At 38.0% G+C, this 23,781-nt stretch overlaps 1 protein-coding gene across 2 annotated transcripts in view; it reads left to right on the top strand.

Annotated features, from left to right (window-relative positions):
• Positions 1–23,781, top strand: part of NMS (neuromedin S) — a 543,705-nt gene that overhangs the window by 327,184 nt on the left and 192,740 nt on the right. Inside the window, exon 6 of one of the 2 annotated variants that reach the window (XM_044071127.1) lies at positions 2,289–2,363. The exons of the other annotated variant lie outside the window; for it this stretch is intronic. Coding sequence (XP_043927062.1) covers positions 2,289–2,363 — 75 coding nt within the window. The remainder of the gene's footprint in view (positions 1–2,288; positions 2,364–23,781) is intronic. 2 annotated transcript variants of the gene reach the window in all.

The raw sequence follows: 23,781 nt of genomic DNA, 5'->3' as shown, positions 1-23,781 counted from the left end.
GTCACTGCACAGATTGAAGTACAGAGCATCTACATTTCACAAAAACAAATATAGGAACAGACACAGATCTGCATGCACACACATTCACACAGGCATGTGCATACACACAAGCACTGTATATGTGCCATGAGCCAGGAGATATCATTTAAAGGCATGAAGGTGGCCAGTAGAGCAGCTGTGTTTCCTATTACTGTTGAACTCTGGGAAATGGAAGAGGAGTCAGTGCAAGAGTAATAAAATGGAAGATAAGCTGGGAATTCTCACATCTGGACTGACACAGTCAAACGAGGCAACACTATGCTGGGACTTGAGCAAAAATTAGAAGTGAAACAGTGGCAAGTTATCTATAATATTCAGGGTGATAGTAACACAAGTATAATACATCTGTCTTGAGATGCCTGTATTCAGATGGATGGTAAGGCATTTAATACTTAAGTAAAGATCCATGCAAGTTTTACAGCACTAAGCATGTATTACTTTATAATTAAAGTGGCGATGTGCTTTGTACAGTGTGGAAGATGGGTATGAGGAATCACAATCCTTGGATTTTTACAGACTTTTTAATGAGTACATGAATGGACTTATTACATTAAGTATGAGTCTTTCATCAGTGATGAAATCTCCATCTCATAGTTGCTTACTAAGTGGTATTACAGCTGCCTGTAAAATGTTGTTTCTGCTGCTCCTATTGGCACATTGATTTAGTGCCGTGATTAGCAGTGTTTGTTTTTTCTCCCAGGCTCACAATGTCAGCTAATGTACCCCTATGGAAATCTGAGCTACTAATGCAACTGCTGATTTTAAAGCCCATTTTCTAAGGTTAATGTAATCTTTCAGCTACACTTCATAGCTTTGAGGCAGCAATAAGTACCATACAATTTGCTGTGTCCTTCTAGTAAATTGCTTAATAAATTCTCTTGCTGTTTTTATCATTTTTGTGGTAAAAGTTTATATGTCTCTTCTGAGTGTAACTTCCAGCTTGAAGCAAACATAAGCAGCAGCTGTTATAATTTTCCCACTTCCCATAATACTTCACTCCTCCCTTAGTCTGGTACACACACAGTATGTGCTACTGATTAGCTTGCAAACATAATGGCAAAACTGTATATCTGCACTCAACTCAAGAACAGTACAACTGGCTGTGACTGTAAATCTATTATGATGCCTAACCCAACAAACACAGTCCTTATAGGCTGCCTCTACATGATATGTAAAATCTAACTCTATGGGCATGCAGAAAAAAAGCAGTTGTTCTGGTGATGTCATGTGAAGAGTCTGCCTGTCTTTACCTGTTAGTGTAATTTGGTAATGTTTATGCTAATACAGCTGGATATACAGCAAGAATGATTAGTTCTACTGCTGAAGCCAAAGTTTCAGATTCCTAGCTGTTGCATGAAAAGGGGTGCAAAAAGTGTATCAATATAAAAGATTAATAATAAAGGCATCCTAAGTCCAATTAAACAGAAACACATATAAAACGTCTCATAGCGGAGGAGGAAAGGGGAGAAAGCATGGATAGTTATTCACAAAATCAGACAATTCTGCTTCTCACTTTCCCTCTGTCACTCTCTTGCTCCGTTTTTTTTTTTTTTTTTTTTTTGAGAATGCACTTATACTTCCCATTTAATTGTTCATTGCAGGGGAGTTTTAATTATCCTTCACATTTTCCAGTAAGCATTCCAAAAATGAATAATTGGGACATTTTGGCTACCACTGATTATTTTAAACATTATAAAAGATGCAAGTAAGGAAAAAATGTACAACCATTATGATATACTAGCACTGCAGTATTTCAGTGCATTTCTCAGGCGACAGTATAAATGACAAAGGCTATATAATCTTATTAGAGTCTGAGATAGTCTAATGTATTTATTATGCCAATAGTGTTTGCTAGATACAAACATAGTGATTCAGTTCCTATGGCAGTAGTATGGTGGTTAAATACATAACAGTATGCCACCTGTTCTGCTAACATCTGGCATCACTTCTACTTCTTTATTTTAAATGTCTGGCCAGGTAATGTTTTCTGTTGCTGATGTTCTTTTATGATGTTTTTCAAATTTCAAAACACTCGACTACTTATTTTTTCTTTTTTAACTCCATTAGTTACGGATTTAGGTTGCTCCTGATACTTTACATTGTGTGTTTATTAAGCTGTGTTTTGCAGTGAGTCAAGACTAGTATTTAAAACGTATTTCTATAGTTTGTCTGTATGTGCTTTATGGGTTTTGTGTTTAACCATGACCACGGTGTTGTGTATGGGTGTTTATGATATCTTTCTGTTGTAGTTTTCCCCTGTACATCCATTAATGCGTCTTGCACCAAAGCTTTCAGAAAGAAGAATGAAAAGATACAGAGATCCGGTAGGCACTCAGTTTCATTTCTTCTACTTGCATTATTTTATCTGAAACTAAAAAAAAAAATGTGAATAGCTAACCTGAATACTGAAATGGCTATGACTTTAAAATGAAGTTTGTGTAAATAACTACATGTAAAAAAAAGTGAGAGAACCACACATCCTAAAGTGTAGCCTTGGGGTATGTGGGGAGGGGTGGAAGAAAGCAGGTACCCCCCCCCCCCGTAAATGATCTGGTTCATATTCCATTACAGAAGCTGTAATTTGACTTAAGATGGTACCATCTTCCTGAGGAGCCCTCCGTGATGTGCAGTATTAAACTGAGTTCCTTTCTTTGTTCTTCTGATAATGCATGTAGGTTTTAAAGATCTTCTGGTACTCATTTGTCAGTGCAATGAACATTTCCCATTTGTTGCCATAAGATTGCCAACCCATTCATTCTGAATGTCACCTTTGATTGTGACCACATAGGACCTAGTATGATCTTTATGCATTAACATGTTATAGCTGACAAATTTATAAATAAGCTCAAGCCATTTAGAAAACTGTTTTTCAAAGGAAGCAGCTGTCCCTCATGCCAGGTTTCATGCAACATTTTATAAAGCACTGTATTATCTGAACACTTGGCAGTGAATAGCATATTTGGCAATATTAGATGCTTAACACACATTTTACTACATACTAATTAATAATGAACTGAACAGTTGCCAGATCTGTTAAAAGTTCTTGGTATCATGAAGCTTTTGAATGGTAGTTTTGAAAATGGTACCACCCTTGACTGTTTTATTTTTTTTTTCCATAAGACACAACTGCTGCTTTATTTTCATGATGGCACTGTTTATAAAGGGGCAAAAACATTTATCTCCTACTAAAATGCATAACAGTTCAGCCTTGAAGTATAAAAGCCATTTAAAAATGGCCTTCTAAAATGTTTAAATATGACACTTCAAACTTCAGAAACATCAGTCCAAATTTTCTTCATTAAGACATCTAAAAGTAAGAATGAACACAAAACACATGGCTGTGAAGCTGCTTACAAGTTATGCAATCCCATCAGTAAACAACCAAACCTAACTGATACGCTTTGACAGCTCTTCTAATAGCTGTCAAACCACATAGCTATTAGCCAGGAGTTGCAGCATTGTATGATGTGTATGTACGTATGTGTGCTCGCTTGTGCGTGTGCATGTATGTGTGCGTGTGTGTGTTTGTATGAGTAGTGTCTTCTCTACTGCCATTGTTAAAAAACTGCAATGCAAATTATCCCGTCTCTACTATAACACATCAAATAAAACAGAAAGCAGGATGTCCCAGCTTTAGACTTGACAGGAAAGTACTACAATGTCAAATCCTGCATTTTACGATTTTAAAATAGTCCACTGCATGTGTTTCTTGCTATAATTTGCAATACAAGATCTCACTGCTCCACTCAAGTCTCAACCCCCAACAGGGAAACATATTTGGAGTATTTCAAAATGGTGCTTATTTACTGCTATGTTATTAAAATATGAGTCCCACATAGACACACACATGCACACATACATACATGCAAAAAGCACAATGGTAGGAATTACAGGAAAATAATGGACCTTATAGGGGTGGAGACAGCTCTCTGCTGGTGGCATTGGGCCTCATTGCTGCAGGGTTGTCTGTTATTTTCCTATAAGGTCCACCCCTTCAGGCATTATTATAGTAGCCCCAAAATAACAAAAAACAGTATCAAGAGAAGTATTAAAATTGTTGAAATAGTCATCTCCATAGAATACAGGATGAGGCCCTGACACACTTGAGATAGTAATCTCTATAGCACAGATAGGCCCTGACAGATTTGAGATAGTAATCTCTATAGCACAGATGATAGTCCGTGACAGACCTGAGTTAGTCAGTGCCATAGCACAGAGGATGAGGCCCTGACTCACTTGAAATAGTAATCTCCATAGCACAGAGAATGAGCCCCTGACACACTTAAGACAGTAATCTCCATATCACATAGGATGAGGCCCTGACACACCTGAGATAGTCAGAGCCATAGCACAGAGGATGATGCCCTGACACACTTGAAATAGTCAGCACCATAGCATAAAGGATGAGGCCCTGACACAGTTGAGATATGAATCTCCATAGCACAGAGGCTGAGGCCCTGACACACCTGATATAGTCAGCGCCATAGCACAGAGGATGAGGCCCGGACACACTTGAGATAGTAATCTCCATAGCACAGAGGATGAGGCCCTGACACACCTGAGATAGTCAGCACCATAGCACAGAGGATGAGGCCCTGACACACCTGAGATAGTCAGCGCCATAGCACAGAGGATGAGGCCCTGGCACACTTGTGATAGTTAGCTCCACAGCACAGAGAATGAGACCCTGACATGTTTGAGATTATTAGCTCCATAGCACAGAAGGTGAGATCCTGCCACACTTTAGAAGATTTGCTCACAGTTGTCTTTGTTTAATCACTCAGGCTTTACCCTCCTGATAAAAAACACACCAACTCTGGGTAAATCCTGATATGCCCACACCAAGCTGTGGATTATTGCTTAAATACACATTTCTGTGATTTCCTATAGCAGGTCTCTACAGTGCAGTTGCCTGGCTAAAAAAAGTTTGAATACAATTTCTTGCTTCTTCATTTAGCCCCACATCATATTTGTTGGATATTACAAAACTATTTAATTCAACGCAGAATGTGAAATTCTTGTAATGAAAATGGTTTGGGATGATAGTTCTACTATTACTACTTGTGCAATGAAGTCATTGTGTTTGGTAAAATTTAGTTGTGATTAAACTCAATTAAATCTTGTAACAAAATAATATCCCTTTATAACATCATTTATATATTTGGAGGAAAATTCTACATAGGGAGCCCGCAGGATTTTTTGCAGGGGGGTGCAAACCCAGAGCCCCGCCCATGCAGCCCCACCCCTCCACCCACGCAGCCCCACCCACCCCACCCACGCAGCCCCACCACCCCCACCCACGCAGCCATTCCAGTGTTCCATTATTTGGATATGTCTTCCCATTTGTTTTAGACACTGTTCAAATCTCTCAGTGTGCATACTGTTTTATGCTTTGCTTCTACAATGATTGCAGATAGTTGGATTTCATTTACAACTTTTATTTCAAATTTTATAGCACAAACTCTGATAGACATTTATTAAACCTAAACAAAGCAATAGTCTTACAATGAAAACAGACTTAGCATTAAAACTTCTCTACCTTTGAAACCCACATTCACTGAAACAGCATTGAAACCCACATTCAAAGAAAATGCATCTGGCCAGTGGCAGGGTAAGTTTAACTTTGGGCTGTTTTCAAATCATAGGCTCCTTGCACACATTTGTAGAACCATGCAAAAGTTCTTTGATTCACCTTTCTGACTGTATTAATTATACTATATAATAATTGAATTACATCCCTTGTATAATGCAGCACCACTTGTTAGAGTGTGTTTTAAATTTATAGTTCTGAACATTTTTCCTTTAAGCAATGAAACAAATTATATGAACCAATAATGACAACCTGCTCAATTCAGATCATTGCAGCCATGATGGGCCACTCAAACTTCTGTCATACAATCCACCCATATCAATCAATATGCAGAATCTCTGCAGAAGTAAAAAAGTCATCTGAATAATTCCACATTAAAGAGATCTGAAACCAATGAAGAGGTTGTTGCTAGAAAATAACTTTATATTTCAGTGTTTCATTTACAGATTCAGTGCTGTTTCCCTTGAAGACTAAATTGCCTATATTACATTAAAGGAAATGGTAAGCTGGTAAATTGCAATAGGGAATGGGTGGCAAGCTGAAAAAACAGGTTCATAGTTATCAGATGTCTCATCCAAAGGAGGACATACTAAGGACTACAGTACCATATACCCCCTTAAAATACAAATATACATGCTGTAGGAATAGAACCTATAGCCCTTTGCATCAAAATGAACCATGCTACCTGCTGTGCTAACACTGCTTTAACATTATATACCACAATAATGATACCATTTGCAGAACAGAACAGTTACACATTTTAAGCAGACAGACTTAGCATGAGCAGCAGTAACCTTTGCTTCCCTTGAAGTTCACAATTCCTTGAAAATGCACTTGAAAATAAATTCCACCTGCTATATCTAACTAGGGCATTTCTCTCTCTGTCTGACTCTGTCTGTCTCTCTCACACACACACCTCAATTTCTTAGTGCAAGAAATCTGGACAAAGCCTAAAATAAACAGGGACAGATTATAAATATTGCTTTCATGAACTTATAAAATTGCTAGAATAACATGATTTGTGTTGGTATGCATTTTTCTAAAGGATATGATGTCTAAAACTATTTAGCAACTTAAATCGTTTTTAGGAGGAATATGGGGCAAAAATATGGACATTCTGCAAAAACCTGGACAGCTGAGGGGTATGCTACCTCCCTTTTATACATACACACACACACACACACACACACACACACACACACACACACACACACACACACACACACACACAAACACAGGCCCCAAACTAGGGACACATTTAGAATGTTGCAGAACAGGATTGATGTTAGAATGAGTTTCAGACTTGATATCCTTCAGAAAATATAAATGCATGTCATTATTTTAGTAACTTTAATCCTTAGCGCATCCCTGTGAGAAACAAATCACTTAATACTCGTATCTTCCCTGGTAAAAACATACTGTATAACAGATTAACACTAACAAAAATGGGTTTTTGGTCTCTTTGAATAAAATCAGTGTATCTTGAGGCAAATGTACTGGTTAATTAATGTCCAACTAGTATAAATTATTTTTTTCTAGAAAGAAATAATACATCACCTTGTTTATTTTCTCTGTGTGTTATATGACAACCTCAGCATTAACTCTCAGCACTTGATCTCTGAGGATTTGCTGATAACACAGAGGTGTGTAACTGCATTGAATAGGTTGCACTTTTCTTTTTCACTGCTCTGTTCCAGAGAGTTAGAAGAAAACTGGAAGGGCTGCTGAGAGTATTAAGTACCGAAAATGGAAAACATGTTTCAATACTTTGAAACGGTCCTTAATTCGTAAATGTCGCAGCCGTTTTATGTAAATAAAGAACTTGCTATAGAGGTAACATTTAAAATACTAATTTCCTTAAGAAGAAAATAAATTGCAAAGCATTTTTTTATTTAAATTAGTAGTTCTAAGGACAAAATACATTGCTATCTACGTTATCTGATTTTTACTAGTGCAATGTAACTTACGCTTCAGTTCTGTCATAATGTGTTATTAACTTGTATCCTTGAGAAGCACACTAGTGTATTGCAGTCTGGCCTCTCTGTAGTTAGACAATAAGCTTCGTGCATTCCATCACCCTTAAGCAGATTTGATTGACTGCCATGTTTGATCAGTTATCATGCTACCTACAGGTTATATGAAAATCTCTCTAATTTTCATATCTGAAAGCTGGCAAGGCACTAAATAAAACATGGGGGCTGTCTCTGTGCTTTTTTCGGTCTGTGAAGACAGTGATAAGAGGACAACTATAGATATTCACTGCTACGATTTTTTTTTCTGAAAGAGAACTCTGTGAAAGTATTGCCATTTTTCTATGAAAACTCAATTTTTTAAAACGGAACACTTCTTGACAGATATGGCATGACTGTTTTTATAACGCTTATGGAGATGGCATCACACTTTGCAAATTTTCTATTTTCAGTTTAAATTTTTTTGTCGCAGATGTACTTCCATCCATGTGCTTTGTGTATCCTTTTGCTTTTTTTGCAATGCATGTTTAATGAAGAAACATTGCATTTTTTAATGAAGAAAACGTTATATGACAGAGTAAAACACTGAACTGAATCAGCGACATCTTGAAGTTATGCTTTCACAAGATTGCTTCTGGTATGCAGAAGTTACGTTGGGTTGTCTCAGCCAGGGGTGACAAAAATCCACAGCAGTAAATGACTAATTGTAACAGAGTTCCAGATGGGACTTACAGTTCACACATAGGTAAACACAAACACATTCATTTCATCCTTTCTCTCAAATAAATCAGACGTACCTGCAACATACATACACGCACACTTCTTATCTGGCTTGAAGGCTGCAGAGGATTGCTTCTCGAAAAAGTAGAAGAGAAGAGCTGCTTGAAAATAAATGCTTCCAGTCCCAGCTCAAGAACAGTACATCCATGCTTATGGTCACCAAAAGAACCGCTAATTCTTGAATTTTAAATTGCTCGCACGCATGCTGCGTACAGTGGAGCCCTTGGCCAATTCCGACAGGCTGTTCACGGAGCTGATGTCATTGCGCATGCTTCTGCACACGATGACATCAGCAGGAAGAAATATTAAAAAAATAAGCCGAGAAATTCGGAAATTAAGGGGTGCCACTCGGAAATCTTGGCACCCCATTTTTTGTACCTCAAAACCGGTAAAAAACAAGATTCTCTGTACGGATGAGAGGTATGCTGGACGCAAAGGATATTCTTAAAGAAGAACGCTCTTAAAATTTTTTTTTTAAATTAGAAGTAAAATTAATCTCCTGTCTAGCCGATTCCAGGGGGGTGCAAGTGCACCCCCTTGCACCTGCCTGCGGGCGCCCTTGGCTGAAGCATACAACAAAAAGAATGCAATATAATTTAAGGAGGAAGTTATTTTTTTTATTTTCTGCTACAGAATCATACCACAATCTTTATTGCAAAACTAATGTCATTTTACCTTGTTTTTGAGTTTTCTTTGACATGTATTTTTGCTTTAATATGAACATTTTATATAGTCCTAGTGTTTTTCTAAGCAAGTTGCTGTCTCAGAAGGAAGCTTTACTGCTAAGTCAAATAACCTTTGAATCACCAAGTGAAATAAATACTGCACATTTGTTCATGTAATACTTATATTGTAACAAATATGGTTGGTACATTCCATCACCTATAGCCTGTCACATTATTCACTTCAGTCCATATCTCCTCATCAGTCAGCCTACATACACACAGACAGACAGACATAGTCTCACACGCACACGCACATACACACAGATATGCAGACAGTAGTATTTCTGTTGACTAAAGACTGATTCTTCAAACTGCATTGGGCTGACACCTACATTCTCAGAAGATGCCATCTCTCATAATATTTTTCCATGAAGATTGTTTCTGTATTCAGTTTCACCTTCTTCTTCTTGCTGTAACTTCTGTTAAAATATTTCACTTCAGGTAGGAGTAGACAAGTTCTTACTCCACAAGAAACGTTTTTTATTTTTCCACTGCCTGAATGTTGGTACTGTAGATGTCACAAAGATCAGCATCATTACCAGTCTCATCAATGGTTAAATTAAAACCCTTCTTTCTGGCATAGCCAGAAAGGACTGGAAGACGATTCTGCTGTTTCCTGGAATTTCACTTTTCAGTACATAGATATGTAGGCATAGTGGCAGATTAGATTAGAAAGAAGATTAATTTTACAATTTGGTTATCGGGTAGGTGAGTTGGTCTTCCAATCCTTTTCAGTCACAATCTGGGTATAAATGTACAACTGAAAATGGTGTAAACCTTGGCTTGAGATGATTGTCACTGATGAAGTGACACTCTGACCCCATGTGTAAAATGGGAAAAAGGGGTTGAGGATGGATGGATGTGCAAGTTACAATTACAAAACATTTACTCCAAATGGATGCTACAAAGTGTGTATACATACAACTCAATCTTACAAGAGTAGCATTTTTAGCAGAAGAGAACACATGACAAAGCAGAGAAGTGCTGCTGCTGCTGCACACTCTGTAAACACAACAGCAGAAGTGCAGTGAAATAACTGTACAACACTTGTGTTACTGTCCTAAATGGAATAATAACCAACAGAAGGAAACAATACAGAACTAATTCAAGTGGTTTAATATATACAGTGACTAAATAAATAATTCCAGTGATAGGCAAACTAGGTATGTGGATTTATTTAGCCAGATTCACAGAATGCAAATCCATATTGTATTTTTAAATCCTGTCTGGGTTCTAAAGGATAGAAAACAGTTGCACATACATTTGTTTATTTATTTACTTTATTTATTTATGTTTGATTACTAGGATGACCAAATGGGCCATGCAAGACTTCTTTTTAGTGGAAGTCCTGGGAGAAAATCTCCAAAATTAAACATCCTAAAAATCACAGCCCTTAAGGCAAAATAACATACCCAACACACTAGTAATAGGCGACTCTATAGTCAGGCACACCGATGTCCCACTAACTAGGCTGGACAAGGAGAAGGTTACATTTATCTGCCTGTCGGGCGCCAGGATCCGCCACATAACACAAGCACTCAGGTCACTCTAGAAGAAGTACAAATATGACTCTGTCATTGTACATGTTGGTGTGAATGACCTGAGTCATACCTCCCTGGACTACATGAAAAGAGACATGGAAGAGCTCTCTGATCATGTAGCCCAGGCAGGTATGACCCTGACCCTGACTAGCATCCTGCCCTCACCAAGAATGATGCCACAGTATAAAGACAAAAATGATCAATGTCAACAATTGGCTAAGTTTCTGGTATCATTCAAAGGGGATCCAGTATCTTTCTGCCTGGGATGACATGCCCGACAAGCCACATTGCTTCGCAAGAGGTGGCTTGCACCTGTCACCCTTAGGCTTTTGAATACTGGCAAAGGCTCTTGCCGCTCCCATAGTGCCTTTTTAGGCAAGGCTCAAAAGACAAACCCACCACCGTAAATAGCACAAATAACCAAAAACTGAGGGTAATGCTACTCAACGCCAGAAGTCTAAACCTCAAAATGCATGCACTCGAGGCACTCCTCAGTATGGAAAACATCAATATCTGTGCAGTAACAGAAACCTGGTTTAAGGGTCCAGAGAGCACCCCATCACTACCAGGCTACAACTCATACCATACCCTTTGGCAACAGAACCTGGACCAAAGCACAAAAGGCAGGGGTATATCCATATTAATCAAGGATACTCACACCTCTAGGTTAGTGGCACAGCACAATGCATCAGAGATCATCCAAGTGCAACTAACAATGGGCAAAACTGCAATCCAAATTGTAGCTTGCTACAGATCATCCACCATGACCCAGGACCCCCATTCTGCATTTCTAGAGACACTGGGAAATATGAAGGTCCTACCAAACACCCTAATACTGGGTGATTTCAACTACCCAAACATTAACTGGGAGAACTACTCAAGCACTAACTCCCTTGCCCAACGCTTCCTAGAATTTATAAACTTGAACACCCTGGATCAACTGGTCAACACCCCTACCAGAGGGAACAACATATTAGACCTGGTCATCACCAAAATGGGCGACCGATGTTCCACACCTGACATCAACCCCTCACTGGTTAGATCAGACCATAGACTAATCACTTTGGATATTCACATTCCGCTCCCAACCCCAATCAAGGAAACCACCATGAAAAACTTTTCAAAAGCAAACTTCACGTTGCTTAAGACCGAAGTGGAAAGGTTCACAGCCCCCATGCCAATGGACAATGCTGTCAAAGCTGCTGAAACCTATACAAAGGCACTCTATGATCATCTGCAGAAATGCATGGATCGTGCTATCCCAAGTAAAACCAAGACTTACTCCTCCAAGAAAAGGAAACCCGTCTGGTGGACCCCTGCCATAAACTGGCTCTACAACAGAAGGAGGAAACTAGTACAGATAAGAGCAAAATCCCTAGAAGGAAAGACATCCCTGATCAGTATCAGCAAGAAACTATGATCCCTCATTAAATCATCCAAGGCTAGCTTCGAAAGAAAAATTGCCAAGGACTCCAAAGATAACCACAATGTGTTCTTTAGCTATGTCAAGAACCTAAGTGGAAACTCTGAGATCTGCTCTGAGTTGGTGCAGAATGGCACAAAATACACTGAATTGACTGATATTGCCAACATTTTGACAGACAGGTTCAGTGCAAACTTCACACCCCTCTCACCCCCTATACGGCCCATAACCATACCAGAAGAATGTAAGACCCTAGCAATCACTGACACACAGGTTAAAACAGCCCTATCCAAAGCCAAAAACACAGCCTCAATGAGACTGGACGGTGTCCCAGGCTGTGTCTTACAAGAGCTCCAAAATGAACTAATCCCTCACCTAAACACACTGTTCCAACTCTGCCTCTCTACAGGCTACGTACCTACAGAGTGGTGCACAGCAACAGTTATCCCACTCCACAAAGGTGGCACCACAATGGACCCCGGGAACTATCGCCCTATAAGCCTGACTAGCCTGGTCTGCAAGGCTATGGAGCCCCTCATCATGGAACTCATTAACAGAGACATTGGGAACCTTCAAACTTTGGACCCCACCCAGTTTGGCATTGTTAAGGGCAGATCATGCCTCCTAAACCTGGTGGACTTCTTTGAGACAGTTACCAAGGCTTTAGATGAAGGTAAGGAGGTCCACACAGCCTACCTAGACCTCACAAAGGCTTTCAACACCATTTCCCATTCTGGTATTATAGACAAACTCACCAACCTGAACATTAACCCCTACATCACGAGATGGGTTGCAAATTGGCTCACGGACAGAACCCATATGGTGAGAGTTGCAGATTTTAGGTCCGACTCTAAACCGGTTACAAGTGGCGTCCCCCAGGGCTCAGTCCTAGGACCCCTCCTGTTCGGTATATACTTCTCAGAGGTAGAGTCAAGCACAGGAGGCCTTTAGCTGGCTAGGCTTATCATTGCTCTTGGGCAGATAGCCTAGTACTTATGAACCTATAAAAAGAAAAATGCAGACAATACAGAAAAATATAATACAATACAGCTTGACAAGATTAATGACTTAGCTCAACAATTGTTTTCAGGACAAAGTATAGTTTCAAAGCAGTGTAAAATTGTGAGTAAGGAAAATAATGGCTGTGGGTTATTAATCAGAGTGGAAAAGATTATAATTAGGAAAGACAGGACTGTTGGAGCAGTTTACACAGAGAGATTTAGTGCAAGTGGAAAGGTTAACAGTTTAGAGTTGGAAGAGACTGCAGATTTATAGGATAATAAAGGGCAGACAATATGATAAGAGGGAAAGAGCAGGGTTAAGTGAAACAAAAGGTGGCCACAATATATGAATAGTTGTTGGACAGAAGCAAGAGGCCTAATGGTAAGTTAAGCCACATGCACTGGAACAAGAGATGTACCAAGAATTAGGCAGTCCTGTAATCTGGGGAAGGGTGGTAGTCTGCTGATACAGTGGATATGAAAAGTGTACAAACCCCTGTTAAAATGCCAGGTTTTTGTGATATATAAAAAAAAGAGACCACAATAAATCATTTTGAAACTATTCACACCTTTAATGTGATCTATAACCTGTACAATTCAATTGAAAAACAAGCAAATCTGTTAGGGGAAAAACTATAGAAAATAAAAAAAGTACAATAAGCTGGTTGCATAAGTGTGCACACCCTTAAACTAATACTTTGTTGAAGCACCTTTTGATTTAATTACAGCATTCAGTCATCTTGGGTACACACCTGCCATCAATGAAAGAGACTCTGATTAACTCCAAATAACATTCAGCTGTCCTAGTAGGATTTTCTTGATATTTACTCAGTTGCCTGCTACAACAAAAGCCATGGTTCGCAGAGGGCTTACAATTCATCAAAGGGATCTCATTGTTGAAAGGTATCAGTCAGGAGAAGGGTACAAAAACATTTCCACAGCATTGGATATACCATGGAACACAGTGAAGACAGTCATCAAAAAGTGGAGAAAATATGGGACAACAGTGACGTTACAGAGAACTGGACGTCCCTCCAAAACTGATGAAAAGACAAGACAAAAACTGGTCAGGGATGCTGCCAAGAGACCTACAGCAACACTGAAGGAGTTGCAGGAATGTCTGGCAAGTACTGGTTATGTACTACAAGTGACAGCAATCTCCTGTATTCTCCATATGTCTGGGCTATGGGGTAGGGTTGTAAGATGGAAGCCTTTTCTCACACAGAAGAACATCCAGGCCTGGCTAAAATCTGCAAAACAATATGTCAAGTCTACCAAAAGCATGTGGAAAAATGTGTTACGGTCTAATGAGACCAAGGTTTAACTTTTTGGCCACAATTCCAAAAGGGAGGTTTGGAGCGAGAACAACACTTCGCATCACCAAAAGAACGCCATCCCCACAGTGAAACATGATGATGGCAGTGTCATGCTTTTTCATTGCTTGCTATAAGCTGGAACTGGGGCTTTAGTCAAGGTGGAGGGAATTATGAATAGTCCCAAATACCAGTCACTTTTGGCCCAAAACATTTAGGCGTCTACTAGAAAGCTGAAGATGAAGAAGATTTCACCTTTCAACATGACAATGACCCACAGCATACATCCAAATCAACAAAAGAATGGCTTCAGCAGAAGACAATTAAAGTTTTGAAATGGGCCAGCCAGAGTCCAAACCTAAATCCAATAGAAAATATGTGGGGTGACCTGAAGAGGGCTGTGCACAAGAGATACCCTCGCAATCTCACATTAATTACCCAGCATGTTTTTGACAACTGGAAGGAAACCAGAAACCCCAGAGAAATGCAATGCAGACATGGGGATAACATACAGACTCCACACAGACAGTGATCAAAATGTTTGGTGTGGAATATATTGTGGTAAACAGTCTTGTGTTTCTTTAAAAACATCATTATTAACATAAAAATAAAGGTCTAAGCTAACTTCAACCAACTTAAAATAATGGTTTTGATAATCTTTTAATAAAACATCTATGCAATTCACAAACAGAAAAATCCTACTTCATACACCCCATTCACTCTGGCCCAGGATTCAATAATGCCTACACTAAGTGTACACTGTTCTGAGTGAACAGACAACACAGACATAACTCACACCTTCTTCCTCCTAATTTTAGTTTTCCTACTGATATTTTTGCAGCTTTAAATACTGACAGGGATTTATAAAGGTTACCACTAAGTGTAGAGTACACTTAGTGTAATCTTTCTGAGTGACTAGAAAGCATAAAAATGTATTAAGAATGTTCTTGAATACATATTGTGTACAGTTAATGTACATTTAATGTGGGCGTTATTGAATCTGGTCTTCTGTGGCCCAAATAATACGTCAGCAGTCTATATTAAAAAAAAACACATTTCCTTTGGTGTTGAATAGAAAATGAAATGTACTCCTTTACTCCTATGTCAGACATAAAGATCACTAGGACTGTCCTCTGGTAGCTGATCCTTTTGACTGCTCCTCCTCCAGAGTTAATAACTCTAGTATTATGTCACCTCTTGTTGAGAAACCTTTTGAGAGTCCTTTGAAACCTCTCTGTTCTTCTGTCTTTTTCTCTTTGACGTTCATGATTTCTGTGTTATCTTAAATACAATGAAGATGCACACATTTATTTTTGCACATGAATATGTATTCCCCTTAAATAGGTAAACGCAACACTGACTGCACTTTAAACAATGGTAACAACTGCCTTATCACAGCAGTATTTACACACACTAATCACAGTTTTACACACTTTCCATGTGGAAGCTCCCATACTATGTTTCACAGGACTGAATCCTAAAGCAAAGAGGCAGCCATCTTAGTGCTCAGCTGTTGTGTTACCCAAACTTCCATTTAAACTGACTCCATTAGAGTTTGGTGAATTCATGTTCCAAGCTGCTCCACTGCTACTTTATGGGAGAAATTAATAATCCTTAATGAAGCTAGACTTCCTACAGATGATAAAACAGAAATAAAAGTATGAAGGGCACTTAACAACAAACAGATAAATGTGTATGAAGGAGCTCTGCAAACAGCAACAGTTGGAACAGCTTCAGTTTATGCCGCTGCTGAATACCCTGGGTTCAGGTCACACTAGGTGCAGTCATGTCACTGATTCAGCAACAAGTTGTAGTTATTTGGAAAGGCACGAGAGCTGTCAGTCTCCAAACATCTATATACAGGTTCATAGATAAGTACTTAACTAGCTGCCTTTGTGTGCTATTTTTAAGCCTAGCCAGTTTTACTTTTGGTGCTAGAATTAACCTCTCTCATTTGGTGTTAGATTGGTCTTACCCATCCCATGTTCAATAATAATATATTATCCCTAGTAAGAATAACTCTGATTGTAACAGAGATAATTTGAGGGAACCTATGTGTGGATAAACATTTAGGATCTGCTTCTGTCCATTAGTAGTACAGGGGGCAGTCCTGGGATAAATTTATTATTACTCATTGATAGAGCCAAGCTATGCTTGAATATGGACAGAGCTGTGCTTTGTTTTATGGGAATGGGGAGTCTGTTCCTGAACAGTTGTATCCTATGTGAGAGATACCTGTCCTCCAAACTGCTCTGTTGATGTTGCAGAACAGATTTAGATCCCTGGACCAAGTATTTTGGATGCCATTTGACTTTCCGATGTGCAGTAAGCCCATCAGTATTGGGTAAGATAGACAAACCATTCAGTAAAAACTGCAAAACAACCCAGCCAAGCTAGAATTTTCACTGTGTGATATTTAAACCTCCTGCAATGGAGGCCCATGGAATATATATCTAACTGGCCTGAATGTAGCCATAAAGACTTAAAAAGTAAAATGTCATGGGCATTTAGAGGATGTGTAGCTGAAACATGATGTCCTTAAGGGGCCATTTGCATGTATCCCTTGGACCTCCATTACAGGTGGTTTAAGGTATGACACAGTGAAAACTTAAGCCTGGCTGGGTTTTTCTTGCAGTTTTTACTGAATGGATTGTCTATGTGACCTTTTTGCCCACTTTGGTTTAGTTGTTAGGATATTTTGCAGGCACCTTAATGTCTATGGGCATCAGCTGGTTTTAAAGGCCCTGTGTTTCTGAAGTATAGCAAAAGTATCTATTTTATTACTTATTTATTTTATTTGACATTTGATGACTGGGTTAGTCCGACTGGGCAGAAGTCCTTTTTCAGCAGTGGCCCAGGGAGAAAAGCTCCACAAGTGAGTACAAATAAAGATATAGAATATCAGAAAAGTACAATGGTATGAAAAAGAATTATGTAAAGAAGGTCTACACTAAGTTATGTAGTAAATTACAGCGATACACTAAGAACACAAATGTAGGTATACCAAATGTATATGTAAGAAATTGTATACAATCATGTACAACTGGAATTGAGTAGTACAACCCCTGTAGGTATAGGATAGGGTAAGAGTGAGAGAGGAGCTATAACAGATACAGGACTTGTGGATAGTGGGTTACTTACAGAGGTACTAAAGGAGGAGATAGGTGAGGATTAGTGTTAGTAGAGATGTAGTGAGGAGGTGAGATTTAGCTTGGGAGTAGACATGAGAGGAAAAATAGAGGGTTAAGGTGTAAGAAGGTTATGAGAGGTAAGAAACCCATGAGGAGGGTGGTTACAGTAAAAGTTTGATAGTTCCAAAGGAGGGCATGGGGCTGAGGAGGTTACCAATGAGGGTGATTACAATTGCAGATCCAAAAACTGTTCAGATAGTTTTTGACAGCAGCCTTGAATTTATGCTGGGCTGATGAGGTCAGTAAAAAGGCTGAAACTTGCATGTCCACAACTAATGGGATTTGGCTTCACAGGCCTGAATGTAGCCATAATGACTTAAAAAGTAAAAAGTCATTGGCATTCAGAAGCTTTGTAGCTGAAACATGCTGTGTTTAAGGGGTCATTTGCATATATGCCATGGGCCTCCATTACAGGAGGTTTGATGTATCACACAGTGAAAACTCTAGCTTGGCTGTGTTTTCTTTCAGTTATTACTGATCAGTATTGGGGCAGAGAATGCCTTGTATGTTAGACACAGGTCACCTCTTAGTAGTCTGCAGGACATGGAGTATAGTGACAGGGCTTTGAGGTGGTTCATATAGGACACGTAGCCTTTTAGTAAGGTATCTCTGTGGGTGTTCCACTTGTTACATGTGTCTGGACAGATACATGCCAAAGGGGACATTATATACAATGACTGACCTAATGAGGGCTGAGTATTGGGGGACAATGACATCGTTAAATCTAGTTGCAATCCCTTTATTTATAAGCTGTGCAATACAGAAGGACTTTCTAATGACAGTGGACACTTGTTGGTTGAAGGCTAGGTCACAGTTCACATACATTTCTAAATACAAAACAACTGGGTCAACTCCCAGGGTTGTATTGTCAGCATGGTGGTTCCCTGGGGTAGATAACTTCCCAAAGGATATACTATTTTTTTTTTTGGCATTTAGGTATCAGTCCATGATTCTGACACAAGTTATTTGTTTAGGACAAACTTTTCTGCAGGATGACTAGGTCATTTGGGGATTCAATAACTGCTCCTAACTTGCAGTTATCTGCAAATATAGTCAGTCAGTGCCATTTGGTATTGGTTTTAGCTTCCCCTATTTTGATTTCCTGCTTCCTGTCTGTGAGACAGTTGTCAATCCAGTCAATGATGCAGGTGGTTTATTCTCAGTTTATTTAGCTTTTCTATTATGCCCGAGCTGGGGACTGTTTCAAACACCCTGGCTAGTTTGAGGTATGTGGTATGTACTGTTTTACCTAAATCCACTGCTTTGGGGACCTTTTCCGAGAAGTTCATCAAGTAGGGTAAGTATAACCTACCCTTGAAAAATCCAAATTGAGGTGGGTCCATTAGCTCACTACATTCTTATTGATTAATTCCATGATATGTTTTTCCATGACTTTAAATATGAGGCTGGTCAGACTTATGGACCTATAATTGCCTCCCTTAAGCAGGGGAATGACTGTAGCTGTTATCCATTCACTTGGTGCAAAACTTGTATGGAGGCTAAAGTTGAACAGTGTTCTTAGGGTGAGTGGCTAAATTGTGCTTCATGCTATTTAAGATGCATTCAGGGATATTGTTAGGACCCATCTATGCAGTATTTTTAGCTACTAATATTGTTTTCAAGACTTGGTCTTATGTGATAGGTGGAGGTGAGTTGCTTTCAGATATATCTTTTGGGACAGATGGAGGGGAAAGAGGGGTAAAATGTGTGCTGAATTTATTGGCCAGGAGGTTAGTTATGTTTTCAGCTTCAGTCTAGGTAGTATTTGTCACAATCGGCTTAGTGCATTGCTGCGTTGTGGTTGTGAGATTATGAACATAATTAAAAAAGGCCTTGGGATTGTCTTTGGCTTTGGTGACTATTTTAGCCTCAAGCTTGTCTTTGGTGCATTTTATTAAGCTCCTGGGTTGTTTATTTTAATGATAAGGATTCTATCACTCTGGAAATTTCTCTTCCTACTTTTGTTCAAAATTGTATTCCTTTCATTGTAAAGCTTATTGAACTAATAAGGAAGGTGAATTCCACTCATCCATGTGAACAAGTCTTAAAATATCAGAGACAGAGCATAACATTGTTTTGAATTAATACTATATTTGCCTGTAGTCTTTATTTGCTTATATGTGCAGGGAAGTAACTAGAATTATAACAAGTAAGCAATAAACGGTTAGAGTTTGTCAAATCCCTACGGTGGCTGTGAGGCAGATGTAGAGCCAATAATAATGACAAAGGCAGTTTGGACACACCCCCTTGTGCCTAAAATGGCCATTATTGTTACATATGTATTTGAAATGTTAGATGTCAAGTCTGGTTTCCTTTTTACATTTGTTAAGCAGGCAAGCCAATTGGAGACAAGTGTCACTTTTTCGGGGGCAACCCAGGAACACTGTCTGATTAGCTGACTTGCTCAGCATCACATAGAAGATAAATGGATGTGGAAGGAATCTAACTCTGCCTCTCTGCCTATAGGAAGCTGCTTGTTCTCTGCTAGAAGACAGAAGACTTTGTGGTTTGCAGTTCTGCAAAAGTAACTAGTCTCTCCTTTGAAGAGTAAAACTCATTTCTAGATGAGGAAAAACATTCTCTGCATTTCAGATTAGAAAATCATCACATTCATAATAGTTTAGAAAGAAATAAGTACTTTGGAAATTCTTAATTGAAATCAGAAATTCAGAACTTATATGTAAGAGATGTAATGTAGAAATTAATGCTGACTGGGCTCATATGTTTTATGACTGTATAAAATTGAAAGAATACTGGAAGTCAATTAATGAATTTTTGCAGGCTCTTTTTACAGATAATTTAATTATTTCTAAATCTCTTATATTATTCAACACACCTGTACCTCAAAGTGTTAAAAAGGTTAAGCTTCCCTTGTTATGGTCTATTCTAGCAGTGGCTAGGAAAATAATAACTAGAAATTGGATTTCAGATACACCTCCTTCGTTCAATGAATTAAAAATGTTATGAATATAGTGTGCCATATGGAAATAAACACAATTAGGACTAGAACAAATAGAAAAACATCTTATTTTATTGTATGGGATAATTTACAAAATTTGTTAAAAAATTTTAATTTCAATAGCATGGTATTTTAGTTTAATTAATTGATCTGATTGTAGTGGATGTCTTTGTAAATACTTTAGTTGTTTTGTTGAATATTATAATAATACCTATTTTTAATTACTTGTATAAAATTGTTATGATATTTCTCTTATATGTTAAAACAATAAACCTGTTTTGAAAAAAAAAAAAAGAAATTCAGAACTTAAAAGAATGCATTCAACAAAATGACCACAGCAGCATAATTGGCAACTTCCAGTGATTTACCATTTATTTTAAATATATGCCACTTAGGAAATCAAGCAGTAAAATAACGTGCTGATCATTCAAAATGTCCAAAAGATGATTTCACACAGCAACTGTAAAACTATCATTTCAGACAGAACTGCAGTTGCTTAGAAATCCGAATCTTATAGATGTATTTATTGATCGCTAATCAAGAATGTTGAAAAGTGACCAAATTAAAATACAGTTAAAATTTAAACTGCACTGACCAATGTTACAGTGCTTACTTCAGTCAGCAGCTATGTCCTTAGAAGTACAGATCTGTCTGCACTTGAAGAAATATGAAGGACAAATAGGTTTATATTAGCATGAGATGGCTTGGCTTAAAAATAAGCAAGATGAAGAAGAACATTTTTTAAAAGTTAAACACTGCCTGGGATATATACCAATAGTGTGGCACAAATGTATTGACACTGTGGAAATTATACCCCAAAATTCTTATTAAAAAATGTGAAAGTAAAATTCATTTTACTGAGCTGTTGCAGGAACTTGATAGGTGGGAATGAGAAAATTAAATGGCATCTCTTTCTGTATAAAATATTTGCAAATATTTCTATCAAAAATTGATGATGTAATAGCCAAACATTCCCCACAGATAGATACATTAAGATAGCTAAAAGACCCCCGACCCCTTTGATGGAACAGGACCTCACACAAACTTACAAAATACTGCTACATCATATTCTAAAACTTCCTTTCAGAAATATATAAACACACAAGGCTCTGCAGTCATAAATAAGGAAAGTCAGAAGGAAATATGAATATAATTCAATATCTCATTCATTCATTCATTTGACAATAAAAAAAATCTTGTTTTTGTGGTGCAACAACCATCAACCTGTGGAGACACAGTAGCAACTGAAAGCAAAAATATTGTTACATTGTTTGTAAAAATGTTCTCTAACAATAGGTGCCTTTACACTAAAGTTTCCAGACCCAATATAGCCATTTTCTGTCATGTGTACCCATTAATATTATATGAATGTGCTGAAGAACCTCTTTATAAAATCCGGCAGGACTATGCAGGTAATCCAGATGTGATGGATAGGTTCTTTCCAAACCATATTAGTGATTCTATCACAACTGCTTAGCATACCTTTTTTAACAGACTTTGTAATTTGGATATATGTCTGCATGTTAGAAACTGGCTACAGTCATACCGCAGAGCAAGGGTAGTTGACACTACCGATCCAACAAAGTATAAAACGATCAGCCTTGTCCATCAAACTTGTTAATGAGATTTAATACAAATCAGCTTGGCTTTACAAAGGGTCATTCATGGACTTCTAACATAATATTTCTACAAGCTTGTGGCACAATCTAAAAATAATGGAATTCCTATTGACATAATTTGATATTATCCTTCTTTCCACAATAATTACAAGTTTAGTTTCTGTGGACTTAAATTCTTATATCATGATTTGTAATGAGATGGCTGAAAGATCAATTATCCTGGATCAGCTTTTTTACCAGGGCATACCCTAGGGTTCAGTATTTGGTATTGTTTTGTTTAACAACTTTATGACTATACTGTGTCAGTTACAGACTGTTTTTGGGTCTGAAAATTCATTAACAATACAAAGGTTACTACAGTGATTACCTTCATTAATGATTAAGTGACCCACCCTATGGATTTATTACATGTTTGGGCCAATGATAGCCTCATTCAAATTAATAAGAGAAAGAGACGTGTGGAACAATAATCGACAATCTCCATAAATAACCTGCTGATTACAGCAACAATGCAATTGTTGTGTGCCATAGTGGCTCACACATTACATTTTACAGTTTGTATCAACTTGTTTTTTTAGAAATTGCTGTGTTGAATTGTGGCACTAAACTGTTTTGCAGATTGTTTATTCTAGACATCCAAATTTGTTGACAGCAGTATATAAGCTAATGATAAGAACACAGAGAGAGTACTGTGCTGTGCAATGGAAATATCATCTAATGATAACACGCTTGAAAGGGTACAGAAATATTTAATTAAATAAATATCTTAAGTCAGATGGGCGGCACAGTGGTGCAGCAGTTAACATTGTAGCCTCACAGCAAGAGGTTCTTCAGTTCGATTCTCGGCTGGGGTGCCTTCTGTGTGGAGTTTGCATGTTCTCCCTGTGTTTGCGTGGGTTTTCTCCGGGTACTCCAGTTTCCTCCCACATTCCAAAGACATGCATCTGGAGTGTTTCTCCCCGAGCCTCCGCTGAAAACAGGCTCTGTGGAACCTAGTTGGACATTCCCGGTCAACAAATGTTAAATAAATAAAAAATAAATAAATAAAAAAATTAAGTCAGATCACGTTCATATTCGGGAAGGCTATTTTATCTTGACTTGCATTCTGTGTGCTGCAGAAAATACAGAGAGGATTTAATTTGTCCCTTTTAAATGTTTAAAGAATGATGCCCTTTGTGACACTTTGGGATTATAGTTCATTTTGCATAACCTAACTGCAAGGATCAGTAATCTCTGTTTATTGACTGACAAGTGAAATACCAAACTCTTAAGCAATTTCTTCCTAACCAGGGTGGTAAGGAATTAAAATAAACTCCTTATTGGGATACAATTGCCTTTATCTCTTTGTACATTTAAAATTCAGTTAGATTCTTATTTTACTAAGCATATTTATCAACTAAAATCAAGACATACAAATTTCTAGATAATGTCTTTTTAGGTTTTGAGTCTGGTAACTTCAAACATTGAAACACTGAGCTGATTTTATGAGATCTTGATGCAGTCTTACAGTTCATTACAAGGGTTAGTTGGCAATTTATTTATATAGACTACAGCTTGTGTCATTTTTAAATATATGATTGTAGTATCTTGGTTTATTTTCAAATAAAATTAATGAGTCTCTTAAGTACTT

This window comes from Protopterus annectens, chromosome 5.part0, assembly GCF_019279795.1.
Source record: "Protopterus annectens isolate FY-2018-M chromosome 5.part0, PAN1.0, whole genome shotgun sequence".
Taxonomy (NCBI): domain Eukaryota; kingdom Metazoa; phylum Chordata; order Ceratodontiformes; family Protopteridae; genus Protopterus; species Protopterus annectens.
The sequence above is the reverse complement of the archived record's forward strand: the minus strand, read 5'-3'. Positions and strand labels throughout refer to the sequence as shown.